This window comes from Haliaeetus albicilla, chromosome 3, assembly GCF_947461875.1.
Source record: "Haliaeetus albicilla chromosome 3, bHalAlb1.1, whole genome shotgun sequence".
NCBI classification, from domain to species: Eukaryota; Metazoa; Chordata; class Aves; order Accipitriformes; family Accipitridae; genus Haliaeetus; species Haliaeetus albicilla.
Genome location: NC_091485.1, coordinates 53,820,559 through 53,837,669, shown reverse-complemented (window position 1 = coordinate 53,837,669; position 17,111 = coordinate 53,820,559). Strand labels below are relative to the sequence as shown.

Below are 17,111 nucleotides of genomic sequence, written 5' to 3'. Positions count from 1 at the left end.
GACAGAATAAAGGTGATGTATGGGAGTGCATGGAAGAAGAATGTTTACTACTACATTACACAATGGATTGCGCCTCATCCTTCTTTAGTTAATCAGCTAATTTTATTGCCTTGTGCAGCTAAGAGGTTTCAGGATATGGCCTGTTTGTCTACAGTAACCCTTGTATTCAGAAAATAGATGAATATGATGCTGCCAGGCTGCCTATAAACCTGAAAGAGAGCTCTTTTTGTGCACACTTCATGCCCTTGCGTGAAGGTGAACTAGAGTCTGAAGCTCATTTAAGACCAGCTACTCTTACCACATATGAAAACAGTATCTTATTTCCTAAGTCTCTTGAAAAAGATCTCTCAAGAGTGTAGCATTAAATTTCTGGTTTTCCCTTCTCCTTTAAAATTACCTTTGGTCATCAGCCATGTTCTGACTGCTGTTCAGGACAATCCTCCACAGATCGGAGGCTATGAGCTCTTTCTGATCGTTCACAAGGTTGATGCTGGGCAGCTGTAGTTCACAGACTTTGCTTTCTGATAGGCTGAATTCCCGGAATGCAACAAATGATTTCTGAAGCTCATCCCAGTACTCCAAGCTGCAAGGAATCTGTGATAAAAGGGAGAAGGCATAATTACTTTATGCTTGATTGCAAATATAATGGGATTTACTGTACACGCTAAAAGTGCAAGACTAACTAAACTAAAGTAAGCTGTCATATAGAAAATCAGAATTGTAACCATTACTTAGATGCTGTGCTGTCTTGACTTAAATTAACATGTTTTTAGAATGTCATTGCAGTATAACACTCCAAACTTTCTCTTACTAGGTACAGAAATAGTTACTTGTTCCACAGAACCCAAGAATAACAAAGACAATTCAACTAATCATTGTTTGTATTACGCAGCTGAAAAATCCACCAGATGTCATCACATCATAGTATCAAGGACATTCTAATCATCATTTAAATTTTTTTTTGCTTGAACTAGCTCTTTTAATTTTATTGCATAACAAAATATCAATTTATTAATTACCCATTTATTGTCATATTAAAATTATCAAAGATAGAGAGTAAAACTGATGATAGGCAACACAATGCCTTGTGGAGGGCCAACACATGAATAAAAATCCTGGGACAAATCATGAAGTACTTGTAATCACATGATCTTTTCTTTTATGGAATGTGCTATTTAGACAACCGTGTGATTTTGAGAACCGAAACCCAATGAATACATAGTAGCTTCTGTTTAATCACATCCCTAATTTTAAGTCTGTAAACAAGCCACTTGGATTATTCCTGGATGCATCACTGAACTGGAGAGAATTAGAGACATTTCTAAAGATAATAGCAAACAAATTTTAATAAAAGCATAGATTTTAAAGGGTCATGTCTTAGGCTGCCTGTTTTGGGGTGGGGGTGGTAATAGCATGAAAGTAAATGAGAATATGAACTTAAAACCAATGCAAACTCAGTAAGATATGAAGATTTTAGAATTAAGATACAGAAATCCACAGTTACGGCACTTGTACATGCTCAAGAAATATTAAAAGGCAAGTTGACGTAAAGCAAATAGTAAAAAAAAGAATGTGTATGTGCTATTACCTTTTTTATCCCTGTGTGTCTGTGTGTAGACATACATACATAAATATATATAACCAGGAAAAAAGTAAGAATGTGGCAGAGATGCAAGTAAATTGAGGCAGAGCTAGAAAAAGCTCTGTAAGTATTCTTCCTTGTTACTCAGTAAGGACTATAATGCACATGGAGGCGACAGCAGGCTGATTAATTAACAGGAATGAAGGTTAAGAAGGAAAATTCAGGGCGCTCAGTAGTTCAAGCTGGGGAGGGCAAGGGAACATAAATAATCAGCAAAGAATTCTGGAAGAATTAACATTTGGAACCACAGAGCTTGAAACATGGATTTTTACTACATCTGTCAAGTCACAATGATACCTGAAGATTGAAAAAAGCAACCACACTCACTAAATTTTTTCTTAGGTCAGGACAGAGAGGGGAAAAAAAAAAAAAGAAAAAAGCACCTGATAACTGCCAGCAAAATTCTGATGCCAGTAACATACGTAACACAGAGTAGCATAGCAGTATCAATCAGGAATGCTGATTTAATTTCAAAGGCTAGAGTCTGAGAAAAAGGGATTGATTTAACATCAAAAAGCACACGTCATATACGTAAAGATAGCAACACATTTGTTTATAAGCTGCATATTCAATTGGAAATGGTGAAGATATGTAAAAGTCAGCTGGAAAACTATGAGGCAGTATGATGATGCCTGGAAAAACTAAATGCTATCCCGAGAGACATCAGGTGAGATATTTCCAAAAGTCAAGGACAAATATTAATTGAGTTGTATAAGACACCAGTGGGGCCTCACCTAAAATATGGCACACAATTCCAATTCTTCATGTTAAAACTGTGTTAACTCACACTGGGATCTGTGCAGAGTTGAGGACCAAATGAAGGAAAACAAAAGGAACATGATTGCTCTACCCAGACACCTCAGTAGAGAAACAGTTAAGAGAGGAAAATGTCTATAGAAATTATGGGTCAAAACTGAGTTGCTCTGTGAATAAAGTATAAGGCTAGAAAGCCAAACAGAAAAAGATTAGGAAGTTAAGGACAGCCTTGGTACTCATGACAGCTGCTTTTAAAAGCTTGATTTGTTAATAAGATGGAGGCAGTAACAAGCATTGCCCTGATGGGAGGAGGCTGGGCTTGATGACCCAGAAAATATCTTTCTTGGTTCAGTGTTACTAACTCTACAATGATGCTGTGCACAACAGCAGCAATATGAAATATTACATTATTGTGTTTGTAGGCATATTTCAAAGTCACACTATATTATATATATTCTTTTTGCTCTTAGTGTCACTATGGAGTTCTAGATTTCTTCAAAACTTCTCAGTGCTGAATTATTTTAACCTTTAATGCCTGTGGACAAATAGTCAAAATTGCAGTACCACAGTAATGTTCCTACCCTTCAATTATGGATATGCCCAAGGAATTCCCCTATGTTAACTATGAACACATAAACAGCAACTTCCAGTATCCACTATCTTTCATACTACATCGTGGAGTCATTCACATTCACATACTTCTTTTCTAAACCTCCACAGGTTCCGCTGGTGATAAAACATTTGATTTTATTTAAAATATTGCAATAGTTGGCATATTTCCTATAGCATAAGGTCTTGGAATTATATAATTACAAAAGGATCTGTATAATTTCTGACAAAAGGTTGCAGCCTTTCATGGTTGCACAGGTACATCTGCATACAGCAGTGTATATTTCTGTATATTTTTAAATCTTAATCTTTAAAATACATTGAGAGTTTTTAAGAGTCTGATTCAATATATTTGAATACTTGGTTTGGTCTTGTGCTTCCTATTGCCTATCAAGATGTAAATTATCTTTTCTTGTCAATGCTGTTGAGTAACACATGTGCAACAAAACTCTTGTAAAGCTATCCTATTATTTAGGATATTCATTTCTTTTAGATTACATCTCACAACAAAACTTTTTTTTTAATATACAAGTCTCCCTAATGAGAATCTCACAAAATTGGATCAGAATGGCAAGTAGTGGGCATTTTAAAAGAGGCTAAGCAAGGTGATGAATTCTATTCCCAATAAGATTAATGAGCTGGAAGAACAAGTTAAAGAGCACAATAAAGGAATTTCATAAGTGGCACTACAACATGAAAAACATAAAACTATCAGTAAGGCTAGAGGAAAGTAATATAGAGAGATTGAAAATAAAGATTGAAAATAAAGGCAGATCAAAACTTGAAAAAAACACAAAACAGATTTCATAGATATTGTTTAAAAAACAAAAAGGTATGTACTTCAATATTTCCACCCACTCAGTAGGTGGTAGAAATACTGAAACTTATCTTGAGGAAAATATGGCAAAGTAAAATGATCAAAACAATTATTATGCCATAAAGAAGTAATAACTCCTCTTCAGGCTCTGGTATAACCTAACATAGTGTATTTGCCTTCTAGAAACTTCATGGTAACCTCTTAAGTGAATTATGAAGAATTTGGAAAGGCACAGGAATGACTGCTGGACTCAGCAGTAGCCAGAAAGAACCTATCACCTAACAATTAAAGCAGGCTGGTAAGCATGTTGAAAAGATTATTCCTCTTTATTTTTACTTGTTAATTTTTTCCTGTGTTGTAATATGTCAAGAAATCTACCAGAGCAAGAGACAGTATGTTTCAAGGCATCATCTGCACATTAGAAGTAAAAAGTCAAAGTCACGCTTTATGCAATTGCCTATACAAAATACAGCTCATGCTTTGGGACTGTCCAAACTGTAAGCCTTCTAGTTTGAAGCTTGCAAAAGACCTAGTTGACTTAGAATCTTTGATTCCTACATATCTAACTTTATTTGTTCTAAGGGGTTTGTTACTAATGCCTGATCTGGATAAGTTTAAGGAAAGATGGTAGCTCTGGGCAATATTAGCTGCCAAAAATAATAGTTGTGAAAGCCTGGAAATGGGCTATAACGCCAGAACTGAGTCATAGGCAGTGGGAATAAGTGAATTAGCTGCAACAAAAAATTCCCCATATGTAGAATTAAATATGGTACTTTTACCTTAAAATATTTGAATAAAACCTAAGCTATAATTCAGATAATTGTTACTCTCAGAAAATGTGACTGCTAGTGTTGCCTCTATAAAACTAAACACTAATGAAGCATATCTAACCACAAACTTCTTTGCTAAACAACAAGCATGCTTCTGCAACAGACACTTCTCTATAGCTTTTTGTCATCTCTCCCAGCTCTCAAAGAAAGTTTTAATTGCAACGATTTTATTCATCTGTAAAATGCAAACAGAACCATTACTGTACAGCCCCTGTCACTTACGTGTGCATAAAACTATTATTTAACTGTGAGCTCAGTTTTAACAAAGACTCTCCAAGTTCCATTTTGCAAGAAAACCACGTGCTATGGCACAAACACTTATTTAGAAGGATGATTATGGCAGTAGAGAGCAAAACAGCAGTCACATGCTTTTTTTTTTTCAGCAGTATTAACAACAGAGATCAGAAGCAGTAGTGAAGCTACATGAAAACAGCCTAAACTCTACTTATAACAAAAGCTGTTAATAAGATAAATACATTTAAAACAAAGCAGAGAATTTGAAGATTCCTCCTTTTTCTCTTTACTGCTGTGTACTATAGACATGGGAGAGCCGAAAATTGAGCGGCACTGCTCTGGTAAAGAATGAAAATTGTGTATTAACAAATTCTGATAGGAGGGAAAGCAGTTGCCTCCAAGTGACAGTTTCAGTCCTGCTCCTTGTGAGTGCAGCACACAAAGAAGCAACTCAGCTGAAATAGTTTCCTGGGAGCAGAAATCTTTTTAATTAGGAGAGTGTGGATTCCTATTCTCTCTGAATCTCTCGTTTTGCTCTATTTTAAGAAAAACATCTTCATATATATTACACTAACATAGACATGATGAGAATCACCCACATGAACATACATCAGCTCTCTACAAATAGAGCCTGTCTCAATTTCAGCAGAGCTGAAACCTCCATCATATACGTTTCCCCAAAAAAGAAAAACCCCAAACAAAAAGAAACTCCAAAATCCCCTTAAAAACCTACACCCTTCAAGTAATTTCCTGCTTGTTAACCTATCAGCAAGACAGTATTAATAACCAACATGAAGTATTCCCACTAATGCACTACAATGCGATAGATCTTTCTCATTATTCATCATATATTGTTTCACACATTATGTGTACCAGAATTGTTTAATTCCTATTTGGAAACTAGGGGTCAGGAAATGCTACAGAATCTATTAACACTATGTTACATATCAATATTTTCATCCATGTGTTGTACACCCTAATGACCACATGGATATTCCTTATCCCCACTTAAAGTTATGTGTAATAATAAGACACAATAGGAGAGAAGTAACTGTCGATCCATATGTGCTTTTAAAAGGCTTTCATGGTCATGAATGCTTCTAGATTTTCCTGTGACCTGATGTTATCCTCCCAGCTTTAGACTACTTTGCTAATTTGGACTTGCAAAGTCTTGGGTGCACACCACTTATAACTAGGTATGTTTCTATAGGTGAGCTCTCTAGCTGAGCAGAGGGCCAATACCAGTCCACTTCCACAAGCTGTCATGTTACCATAAATGATCACACCTATTATTCACTATACATATTGTCATAATGCCAACAGGTCTCAGACACAGACATCTTTGCCATTTAGGGGACAAATAATTAAGACATCTCAATTTCTTAGCCAATCCCATCTTTTTCACAGACATCTTTTTTGTCTCTAGGAAAAAGCTACAGCCATCTGCCTATGGCTTTGAGATTGCCGAAAGAAAGGTATATAAAGTATTACTGTTTTATTATTTAAATACTGGTGTAAATATTTTTAAACTCAATATAAAAAATGGACCTTTAACTATACACATGCAGATTTCTTAGGCTGCAAAATGCATCTTGCCCAGCTGAGAAGGAAAGAAAGAAAGATATTAGCAGCTGGGTTACAGAATGTGCTTAATGTTGCTTTCAGTGATGTTTCCTTTTGATTCATGTTTTTGGTAGAAAATAGGCTTCTGCAGAATAAATGTTCATTTCTTGAATCTCAGTCCCTCAGATGGTGGGCGCTTCCTCTTGGAAACGAAGTTATTCTTGTTCCAGAAACAACTACTGTACAAGAAAACGCACACAGAAGACAGGAAGCGTGTGTGTGTTTTATCTTCTCCGAGCAGGGCCACCTAAGTGAATGAGAGGCAGAATACAATACAAACTAGCACTTTGTGTCAGACGCCAACCCATGCTGAGATTTTAACTCCAGCTTCCTGAGCATGAATAAACTGATTGCTCTGTAATAAAGCTATTCTGTTATTAGGATATTTTACTGGTTTAGGGCCAACTGCCTTAAAAATACAATTCTCCCATTAGGTGAACAGAAGTCGCAGTAGTAGGAAATAAAAAGCCTTATCCAGATTTTTATTAGGGAAAAATTCTTGGCAATAACTACCAAGAACACTACTTTTAAATATGATTTTAAAGTATTATTTATATAAAAATAGCAAAAGAACCTTGCAGAAAAATGTATTATGTAGAAAATATGCTCAAAATAAAATTAATATTAAATACAATAAAACCTCTGTAATATGCTTGTTCACACAACACACACAATCCAATCTGACCAATGGAACAACATTTTGGACAACTGTAGGATACTTCAACATCCACATTCCTGTTTATCTTATGTGATTGACATTGTGAAATTGTGCTACAAACCAAAATGCCCATTGGACAAAATTTTTTTGGCCTTCCTGAGGGCTAAGATTGTATCATATCAGTGTGGAAAACAGCCTCTCCTGGCACAGCTACAGACCACCAATTTTCTCTTTTCATGAAGGTCCAAATAAAAAAAAAAGGATGTGGTGGTTTACAGTGAGGTAAAAATTTAGCCTAGTATTAATAGTTAGGATTAGCAGTAGTACTAGCATTAAAAACATTCTAGCTGTAGAAAGTATTTGCTATCCCCCCACCTCAATATCCTTTGTATTTTCATTATGGTTTTCTGTACTTTGACGTCATTTTGACATGTTACAGACCTGTATATTTTGGGCAGTAAAAGTTATTCCACTATGGTGCACTCTCAATTTTCAACACTCAGGAATAATCAGAAGCCACCACTGGAGAAGTTTTTCAACATATAATTTCTTCACGGAATTTGTTTTATTTCTCTTTGAATTTGATTTACCAAATTTTGTCCTAAAGCTAGAACATTTACATCATAAATACTCCCTTTAAAATTGGATATGCAATATCTGCTTAATTTAATTTTTCCCCCTATCCATACTGAGCTCTTTGGCTGAACAATGAAAATAACTACTATTTTGCTTTCTGAGTAATAATATATATCTCGGCTCTTTCAACTCCATTTAACAAATTTATTTATGGCCCTATTAGCATATTTATTTCATTTTATTTAAATTTACATCTGTACTGCAGTTTATAAAATAAATATTAAATAGAGTTGTAATAAAGAGATGTGAAAGAAAACTCCTGTCTTCTGAGAGAAATTGTTCTTTAAAAATACATAACTGCCTTTTAGCTGACTTTGGAAAAAAGCTTCTATACATCTTCAACTAATAGAAGCTATAAAAAAACCCTTTGTAATATTGGAACCAGTTGAGAAACCACAAGTATTCAAATGCAGGAAATCATGATTTTATAACATTTTAATGTGATCTACTCTTGGGAAACAAAGTTAACCAAGCCCTATTTCTGTACAGGAAATATTCCACTGTACAGTTGTAATACACTGTGGTGAGGGGTACAGCTGCAATTTTTTCACCTGTAATGCCCCACTGGTATTGTGGCTTACTGAATTGCATCAAGATTGCCTTCCTGTCCGGAAAGCCCTCTAAGTACAAACAAGACTCTAAGCCCAGGTTTTATTTTCCCTTGGTATCAGAATATGGTAATTTAAGAGCCCTGAGAAATGCTTTTTAACCTTTTAGAAGAAATATGTAGCATTCCTTTATTAGGAACTATGTTCTTTGCCTTTTTAAAACAACATGTGACCAACTTATCTTATCAATTTATCAGGCTAGCAGGTTCAGAGCGAATGCAGGTGTGTATAGTAATGTAATCTGTCACAGATACTGGCTTTTTTCATTATGGAAAAATTACTCTAAACACACTAACAGCTTTTGTTAAGAAAGCACAGAATAGCTCTATGCTATAACTGAGAAGATTTCTGCAGGACTTTTTGAACAGGAAAATGTATGTACTATAAAGTGTCAAACCCATTTTTTTCTACTAAATGTCATTCATCTTGAGACTGAGTTTATGTGAAGAACAATCGCTTTTCTAATAGCAAAAGCAACAGTATTTAATTTAATTTATTAGGTTCTTAATTTATTGTTGCAAGTATCGAGAAACAAAACTATATAGATATGAGATCTTACATTAGGGACTTACCTACTTCTTGCAATACTCCTTATTCTCTTTTTCTGATACAGGAACAATCTTCCAGATTTTATTTAAGGCTTTTCATTTTCTAAGCTTCAGTATTTATCAATAATATAAGCACTATGCTGTTGAAATGTAGTCACCTCTGGGATTGAGGGTAGCGGTCTATTAATACATAAAGTACTGCGTAATTTTCGGTATATGGGTTATTTTGACCACATATTCTCACCACAGTAAAGCCTGACTCCTACAAGAAGTGCCACAAGATCAGCATACAGCAGGAAGGACTTGGGTTTGCAAAGTTTCATAAATCAGAGTTACAAAATCTGAAAAATACAGAACACGAGGAAAGTGTAAATCTGTCATTAAGATAATCTGATGGTTTCGTCAGTCCTCTGGCACCCGGTAGAATTTTCACTGGCTCAGTAACCCCAAAGGGTAAATTTCAGTGCGATGCACAGGCAAATTATGCACAACTTCCATTAACATTCCCAACGAGTTACGCTTAACTCCCTGCAGACTGCACAGAAACTGTAGGCCAAACGATACAGTCTCATCTCAATGCAGTGAACACTAAGATCACACAGCAAAATAATTAAGATTATACACACAAAATACAGTAACAAAATAGTAAAGTCTGAGATAATCCTACTCTCAGGCAAGGAAGTTCACAAATAATGTTTAAGGCTGGAATTCCTAAAGAGAACGGGCTCTGTTTCAACATCTGCTTAAGACTCACTGTGTAACACTGCAACTCCTTTAGCCCCTACTTCCTTTATTGCAAGAAAATGAAGACGATACTTATCATTAATAGCCAGAGTCTTAACTTTAAAAACATGTGCAAAACCCTGCCCAGTATCACAAATCTTGCTCGCATCGAGATCATCTGAAGTGTAAGTAGCTCAGGCTACAAGCAAGCCTACAGCCCTTAGGCTTGATGACCTGCATACATTTTTGTACAGATGCATAGATGTAAACACTGCTTCTACTGACGGGAAAGCAGCTTCCTACATTAGAATAAAAGGCATTCATTACAGTTCTAGTTTATGATCAGATATGTTCAATAATTATACCGTATTGTTTCGTTTCAAGCTTGTTGCAACTCTTCACACAGTAGAGATCATAAAAACACCATATAAAGTCTATGTATAGTAGTAGTATGAGTAGTACAGTAATTTCGAATAACATCAAAACGTAGAATTAAGAAGAAATGTAAGTTTTAAAAAGCAGAATCCCAGACAAAGCACCAAATTTGCCTTCTGAGCAATTCACAACAGCTAGACAAATCATTTCACCATCCATCTAAAAAGTCTGATTATTTGAAGACAGTACTGAACTGCATGGCAGTCGATTCAAAAATTTGCAGACTGACAGGTTTATCAATAAGCATGGTTGAACTTTACAGATTATTATCTAGTAACACTATGAACTTAAATCACTAACCTGTCACACACAAATCATCTGGATTTCCAAAATAGTTGTTGCTTTGGGAATGTAAGAAATAAATCAAACATGAATAAAATTTGTGGTTTCCCAAAAAGCTTTTTTCCCAGACTCTCAAATGCCCAGCTGAACACTGTAGCCCCAACAGGGAATGCAAAGTAAAAAGGAAGCAGACCCAGCCAAAAATGAGGTATTCTCTGTTAAAAGGAAAAATTAATGTCTTTGACATTGATCATAATTCTTTTCCTGTTGACTGTCATGTCAAATCCTTCCTGGAATAATGACTTACAGTAGGTCTAATGTCAGTCATTCTTAAGCTCATGCTTCCTTAAGCCACTGTTTAAACAACCACAAGGTGTTAGAAAATGACTGTTTATTGGCTGACAGTGTTGAAAAAAATCAAAGTCCAGACTGCAGTTTGCAAATGCTTGTAAGGCAATGCAATAGACAATTTTTTGAATCCTCACCTTTTGAAGTTAGAAATATTTTATGTTCTGTTAAAGAGATTTCACCATCTCAGCAAATGCTCCGAGTGAATTTTACCAGAGTGATTTTACTTACCTAGTCTTACTAAATCTCAGTTAAACCCTTGCAACCTCAGAACTATACTCACCGCCCTAATTTTCTCCAGTAGACCTTGAGATTTGCTTAATTTAATCACCACTTTTCTAAACCAGGAATAGGTGCTCTGTTTATTAGGACACTGAGAGAAAGGCCAAAAAAGGAGACCTCAGTACATATTCATCTTTTCATCAGCTGTTATAATGCTGACTACACTTGCATGCAATAGGAATCCTGGCAGGTACACAAGGGAAACATCCTCAAATACAAAGACCTGTCAGGGTTATAGTTCAGTAGATATTTTATTTTAACTTCATATGGAGAAATGAACAAATGCCATAGATTATCTTCCTTTTGTCTTGTAAGCTTTAACAGCTTGTACCTCTCACTGGATGACAATCCAGGAGAAAGAATTGTAAGTCTGTGTTGGTGATGCAGCTTAAATAAATCAGAGAGCTCAGAATTTGGAGCATTACACATTATACGATCACTTTGATTAGACAAATCTGGTTTTCTCCACCTTTTAAATCCATGGCCACTTGTGTAAATGCTCTTGTGACAATACACACCTTTTTGTTTGAGATACGGGGCAGTGCTAGCAATATCCCTTATTGGAAAGATAACTCTATGATGGAATGGCAAACACTGAGCATCCCTGTAAAAAGTTCACTAGCTAAAACAGGCCTCCAGCTGTACAGGAAATCATTTGCATGTCCTGTTCACCTGCTTGCACAGAAAAGCAGCATACTTCCTTGATACCATACAAATTGCTTTCCTAGCTTGGTGAGCCCCTCCCAATCTTTGCTTTCTCCCCTGCCAATCCAAACCTGTCAACCTTGTTCTTGGTAAAGATAAATGATATAAAAATGTGGCTCAGATGAAATCAGAAAGTAAAACAACATAGGCTAATCAGAGGCAAAGACAACTGTAAATCTGGGATTCTCCAGACTGCAGGAAGACACAGGAAGACTTTGGGAAACTAGATGCATAGTGCAAGTGCAGTTTTAGGCCCCACAGCACAGGTACCCAACAGCACTTTCTTTGAGCTTAAATGTAGCTAACTCCATATTGTATCTGTACAATTTGAAAGTCACTACTGAATCACTAACAGAATTTTTCCTGCAACAGTCTCCTTCAAATGGTAAAAATACCACAGAAATGAAGAACACTTATCCTTTCTCAAATGCTGCAACCTGACAGATCCAAGGAACTGTACAAGCATGGTTGAATTTAGCATTAAATGACAGCTCTGAAATACAGTCCCTTGTTATGATGTGGAATATATTCTTCTTCAATTGTTCTTTATGTTCTGGGACAGTGGCATTATCTGCATAACCATAAACTATTTCCTGTTCCTGAATTGCTCACGTATCTTCTACAATGCTGATGTCCCTGCAGGAGACGTTTTTATATACCTTATAAAACATATTCTGCTTGAAGGCTATTACCATGCTTTAAAGTCTTCAATGGAAGACATTTTATGGACAGATTCACAAGAATAAGAATCGTCAGCACCAACAGATTCCAACTTTAACTGCTATGAAACAAGAACATCATAAAGCAAATAAAAGATTTGTTGCACCATAACGATGAGCTGGTTGCCTTGTAGAACACAGTTTACTGTTAAACTGGGAAACTGAGGCATATCTTAAGTCTTCACACGTGAATACTTGCTGAGACAAATCTATAAACATCTGCAAAATTTTTACTATAGAAATGATCTGTGCAAGAGAGTGTCTTAAATGTAACATTAACTGTTTTGGAGCAAGAACAGTAGGCTTTTTCTCTCTGGTTTTGTGTACATATTTTCTTTAAGTACATAATAAAATAGGCTTTTAAAGTTGCTCATCCACCTGTCTTCAACCACAAGAGCTTCTCTTACCAGTAATCTACTTGAATGATTTAAAAGTTTCATCTGTTGTAACTGAGAAAGTCTCAGAGAGCATCCTTTTTGATGTACCAATATCAATCTTCAGTATTTTATAGTGCCATTGCTACTTCATCTTGCTTATTATCTTTTGAATTAATTTTGTGAAATTTTTCCAAGTTTGGACTTACCTCTGCTCCTGAGGTGTGAATACGATTCTCACATCAACAACATTCTACCCTTTGCCCTTGCTGATTTGCGCAGTAATAGATCACTCTGGTTTCCATCACATTAGATGGAGTGAGCGCTGCAATTAATTTCACTCTTATGAAATGTGTGCTGTCTTAAGTGAAGTTATCAGTGGAATATGTTTTTTCTTCTCCATGTATTTTAAAAATAATATTAGCAATAGTCAATATCAAAAGGGTATGCCTTACCAACATCTGAGTTGCTTCCTGAAGGTCTTTTCTGTAGATCCCCTTTACACAAGGGGTACATTAGTGGTGGCTTAGAGCAGTATTTATCACAGTACTTGGACAAGACAAAGCTTGTTTACTTTTCTTCTTAGGAGAACATGAAACTACTGCTCTTGTGTGTATATTCCTTCACCCCACATTGACCTTTAGTAAGATATTTAGCTGTATCTAGAGCTTTCTAAACACCAATCAAAAAAATCTCACAACTTGGAAAACAGGCAACCATTAGTAGAAATGAAACAGAAGCTGATAGAACAGACAAGAGTTAATAGTTTTGATCAAGGAACTAGAATGGTGTTCAGTATAAAAGACTGAGGAATATTCTACATCCATAGCACATCTCTTTCTTGACATAGAGCCCAATATTAACCTTTTTTTTTCAGTCAGCTATACAAGGTTGCACCCAAACCACTTGTAAGCACAGTGGCAAATTGTTTTTTGCTTCACTTAATTGATTTTGTGTTCCAAAAATAATACCCATGTATGTCCTTTCTTCATTAGTAGGAACTTGCAAATACTACTATATAAACATTAAAACAGTCTTAAGAAGGTGTATTCAGAAAAGATCTTGGCAGTGATGTAGACATAAGGGGAGTAAAATCAGAAAAGGTCTCCAGGTCAAAAAGGGCTAGCAGTGATGCCAGACAGTGGCTTTAGTACTTGAAGATAAGAAACACCTTACACCATTGAACAGGAACTCCTTAAAAAATTAAGAGGTACCAGGGAAGTCTAAAGATGTTTCATCAAATACTAGTTATCTGAAAGAACGGTAAATCACATAGATCCAAAGAACGTTTGTAGCATGTGAAAATAGGACAATGAAGGATTAAAAATTAAATAGAAAGGGGCTGCAATGTCTGGTAAATAAGAACAACAAGTTCAGATACTCTCAATCTCCTAAAAGAAATACAATCCTGATGCAGTTTCTTGCAAGTGCATCTAGGATTCTCTCTCACTTCCTTCAAATAGATCAAACTTCTATTTCAAATCGCTAAAGAAAATGCAACATGCTATGCCATGGCAGAAACACCAGTTCTTCCTTTTCCCTCCACAAATAAAGGCAACAATGTTGGGATTGTAAAAAAGTAAAGTGTTAGAAACTCGACCAGTGAAACTGCTTACCTTTGCAACAACAGAAGTAAAAGCACAAGAAAATAAGCTTTTTGGACAATCTAGAAATAGCACCAAGGTAAGGTTTTACAGAAACAATATAGTTCATATCAAACTCTTACAATCTGAAGCTGTTCACTTATCCTTTGGCCGCAGCAGATCACACACAACTTCAATATCTAGAAAAATTCTCTTTACGGTGAAGCTTTTGCAAGTTCCAGGAATTTGAAGAATAGCTATAAAACCAAAGAGACTTCTAAAACCTAGCCACGATTAAAACGATATGCCAGAAGTTTAACAAAGATAGAAAGCTAGATGAAATGTCACAGCAGCTTACTCGGAAAGAAAGAACATGCAACTGGAAAACTTATAATTCAAGACAAACTACAGAATTGCACCTTTGCCTGGATTTATGTGAAGTAAAGGCTTAAGGGAGACTGGCAACACAGCTGGTGACATTATGGGTCCTCCTAGCATTTGAACATATACACAATCCTGGGAAAGTTTTTAAAATATACTTTTAATATACTTTGATATCATTATTGTCTTTAAATTTAGATCCTTTTTTTTCAAAAAAGCTGAAGTCTTTGGCTTGCAGATGTTCCTCTAATGTTTCATGTCAAGAAGTGAATAAAAGTGTTGTTTTGTCCTTTTTCTCTTTATATTTTGTGAATTTTCCATATGCACTAAATACGCAGTATATAAAGAAACAGACATATATCCATACGGGGGAAAAAAGTGGAGCTGATGAAAGGCCTCCTGATTAATTTAAATCAGAACCTAAAGTTTCAGATGAGTATTTGGTAAACGTAGTTTACCTATAGAATTTGAAAATTGACTCTGTATTACTTATTCCACCCACATATTGATGTTAGACTAATTAAAAAAAAAGCATACTGTCCATGTTTAAAATGGTTGTTTACCTACATTGTGTGGAGCTGCTCTGTGTAGGTGCATGGCCATTTCTGGAAAATGTGATAAAACACCACCTAGAGCCAGGCAACAGTTACTGCCATAATTAGTGGCCCACTACCAAATGTGGATCCTCTTGTAGGCATTTGTGCACTCCATGTGCCCCAGAGCACAGTTTTTGAATAGATGTCCTCTAATTTGGCTGATATCTTTCATCTCTTCCCTTGTAATTGAAAGCCCAAGGTAGTAACTAAGACTTACTAAGAATTAATCATAAAATTGACAGACTTTAAGAAGACAGCATGCCACAGTAAAAAGCATCATGGAGGGAAGGTATACAGGGACGCTTGACCACAAACTTAAACTGAGACTGATAGAAACAGTTCCCCGTGGTCAATGTATAAGATTAAATGCAAATCTGAAGAATTACATGAAGACCGGTAGAAGCTGACAGACTGAACACTGGTAACTGAGTGCTTCTCAGTTTCTATCTTACTGTCCACGGCGATCGCAGGGGAAATGAAAGAAGACTGCAACTACCTTCTTTTCGCTAGACGATAGCATGGAAGCACAAAGCAGCAGAACACGTGTGCTACTAGAAGTCCAGCTGCATATACCCACTTGAAGAAGAACCGATATTCCCCCTGTACAGGGTCATATTATTACACAAGTACATACATTAGGTTCATGATGTCTGATATCTATAATGGGAGCTTAATGTAATTATATGAAAAGCTTGGTGTGCTGTGCTCTGAAAATACCATCCTGAAAGAAGGCAAATTGCTGGCTTTCATAGCAACCTAATAGGGTCATCAAGACAGCATACAATAACACAATTTTGATCTTTGATTCAAACCTCATGCCAAGTGGAGCTGATTTTTTTCCATTTAATTTTAATTTTCATATAACTGAAAGGAGCTGACATTTGGCTGTCTAGAGGGCAGAGAAATTGGCAGGACACTTACATGATCTCACTAACAGTATGTGCACGGTAATAACATTATACCATTTATCTGAGGAAGATTATCCTACTTATCTGTAACTCAAAGCATATTGTTGCATAATTCAATTTTAAAAGCAATATTTAACATTATAGCAATAATGAAATATAATTCAACATTTTTGAACAAATAGGAAGAATTGGGAGATATTTATTTCCCTTGACTCACAACAACACTATTCTAATTAACAAGCAGATTGAAATTAAAAAAAACAATGACAGATCCAATTTGTAATACAAAAAGGAAACTGAGATTAACAAAATTAAAACTGAGTTAAAATCAAAATAGGTATGCAAGGAGTAAGCGAATTTCTAAAGATGAATTACACTAGACATGAGAGAATGTAACTACCTGACTGTGTATTTTAAAAAGCAAAAATTCTCAGAGTTACGGATCAGTGTAATTGTGAGGTATGGTCTATTTGGGGCAGAGTCACACAGCTGCAGCACTCAGCCCTCCTTTGAAGGGCAGTTCCATGATCTCACACAAACTGGACTTCCCACTTCAACCCTCTCTAAGCAAAACAAGAGAAAATAGACCCTTTGTCTCTACCCTGTGGATCTTACTAGAAGAACCACAGCCAATTGCCATCACAGACACAGGAGAGGATGGCCAGATTGGAGATTTGAGTTCAATGATTCCCCTGAATCTTGGCAATTTCAAACCAGGTCTTTCCTTACATGTTTCGTTTCAAATCAAATGAAGTCTTTAAGTAAACACTGATGGATGAAATCACAGGAAGCCAGAATAAAAGCTGCATGCTTG

The 17,111-nt window shown here is 35.9% G+C and overlaps 1 protein-coding gene across 4 annotated transcripts in view; it reads right to left on the bottom strand.

The window, feature by feature from the left end:
- The window catches only part of VPS13B (vacuolar protein sorting 13 homolog B), a 486,539-nt gene that overhangs the window by 63,123 nt on the left and 406,305 nt on the right, over nucleotides 1-17,111 (bottom strand). For all 4 annotated transcript variants that reach the window (XM_069779759.1, XM_069779758.1, XM_069779762.1 and 1 more), the window contains exon 40: nucleotides 398-594. In XM_069779759.1, the coding sequence (XP_069635860.1) occupies nucleotides 398-594 (197 nt within the window). The remainder of the gene's footprint in view (nucleotides 1-397; nucleotides 595-17,111) is intronic.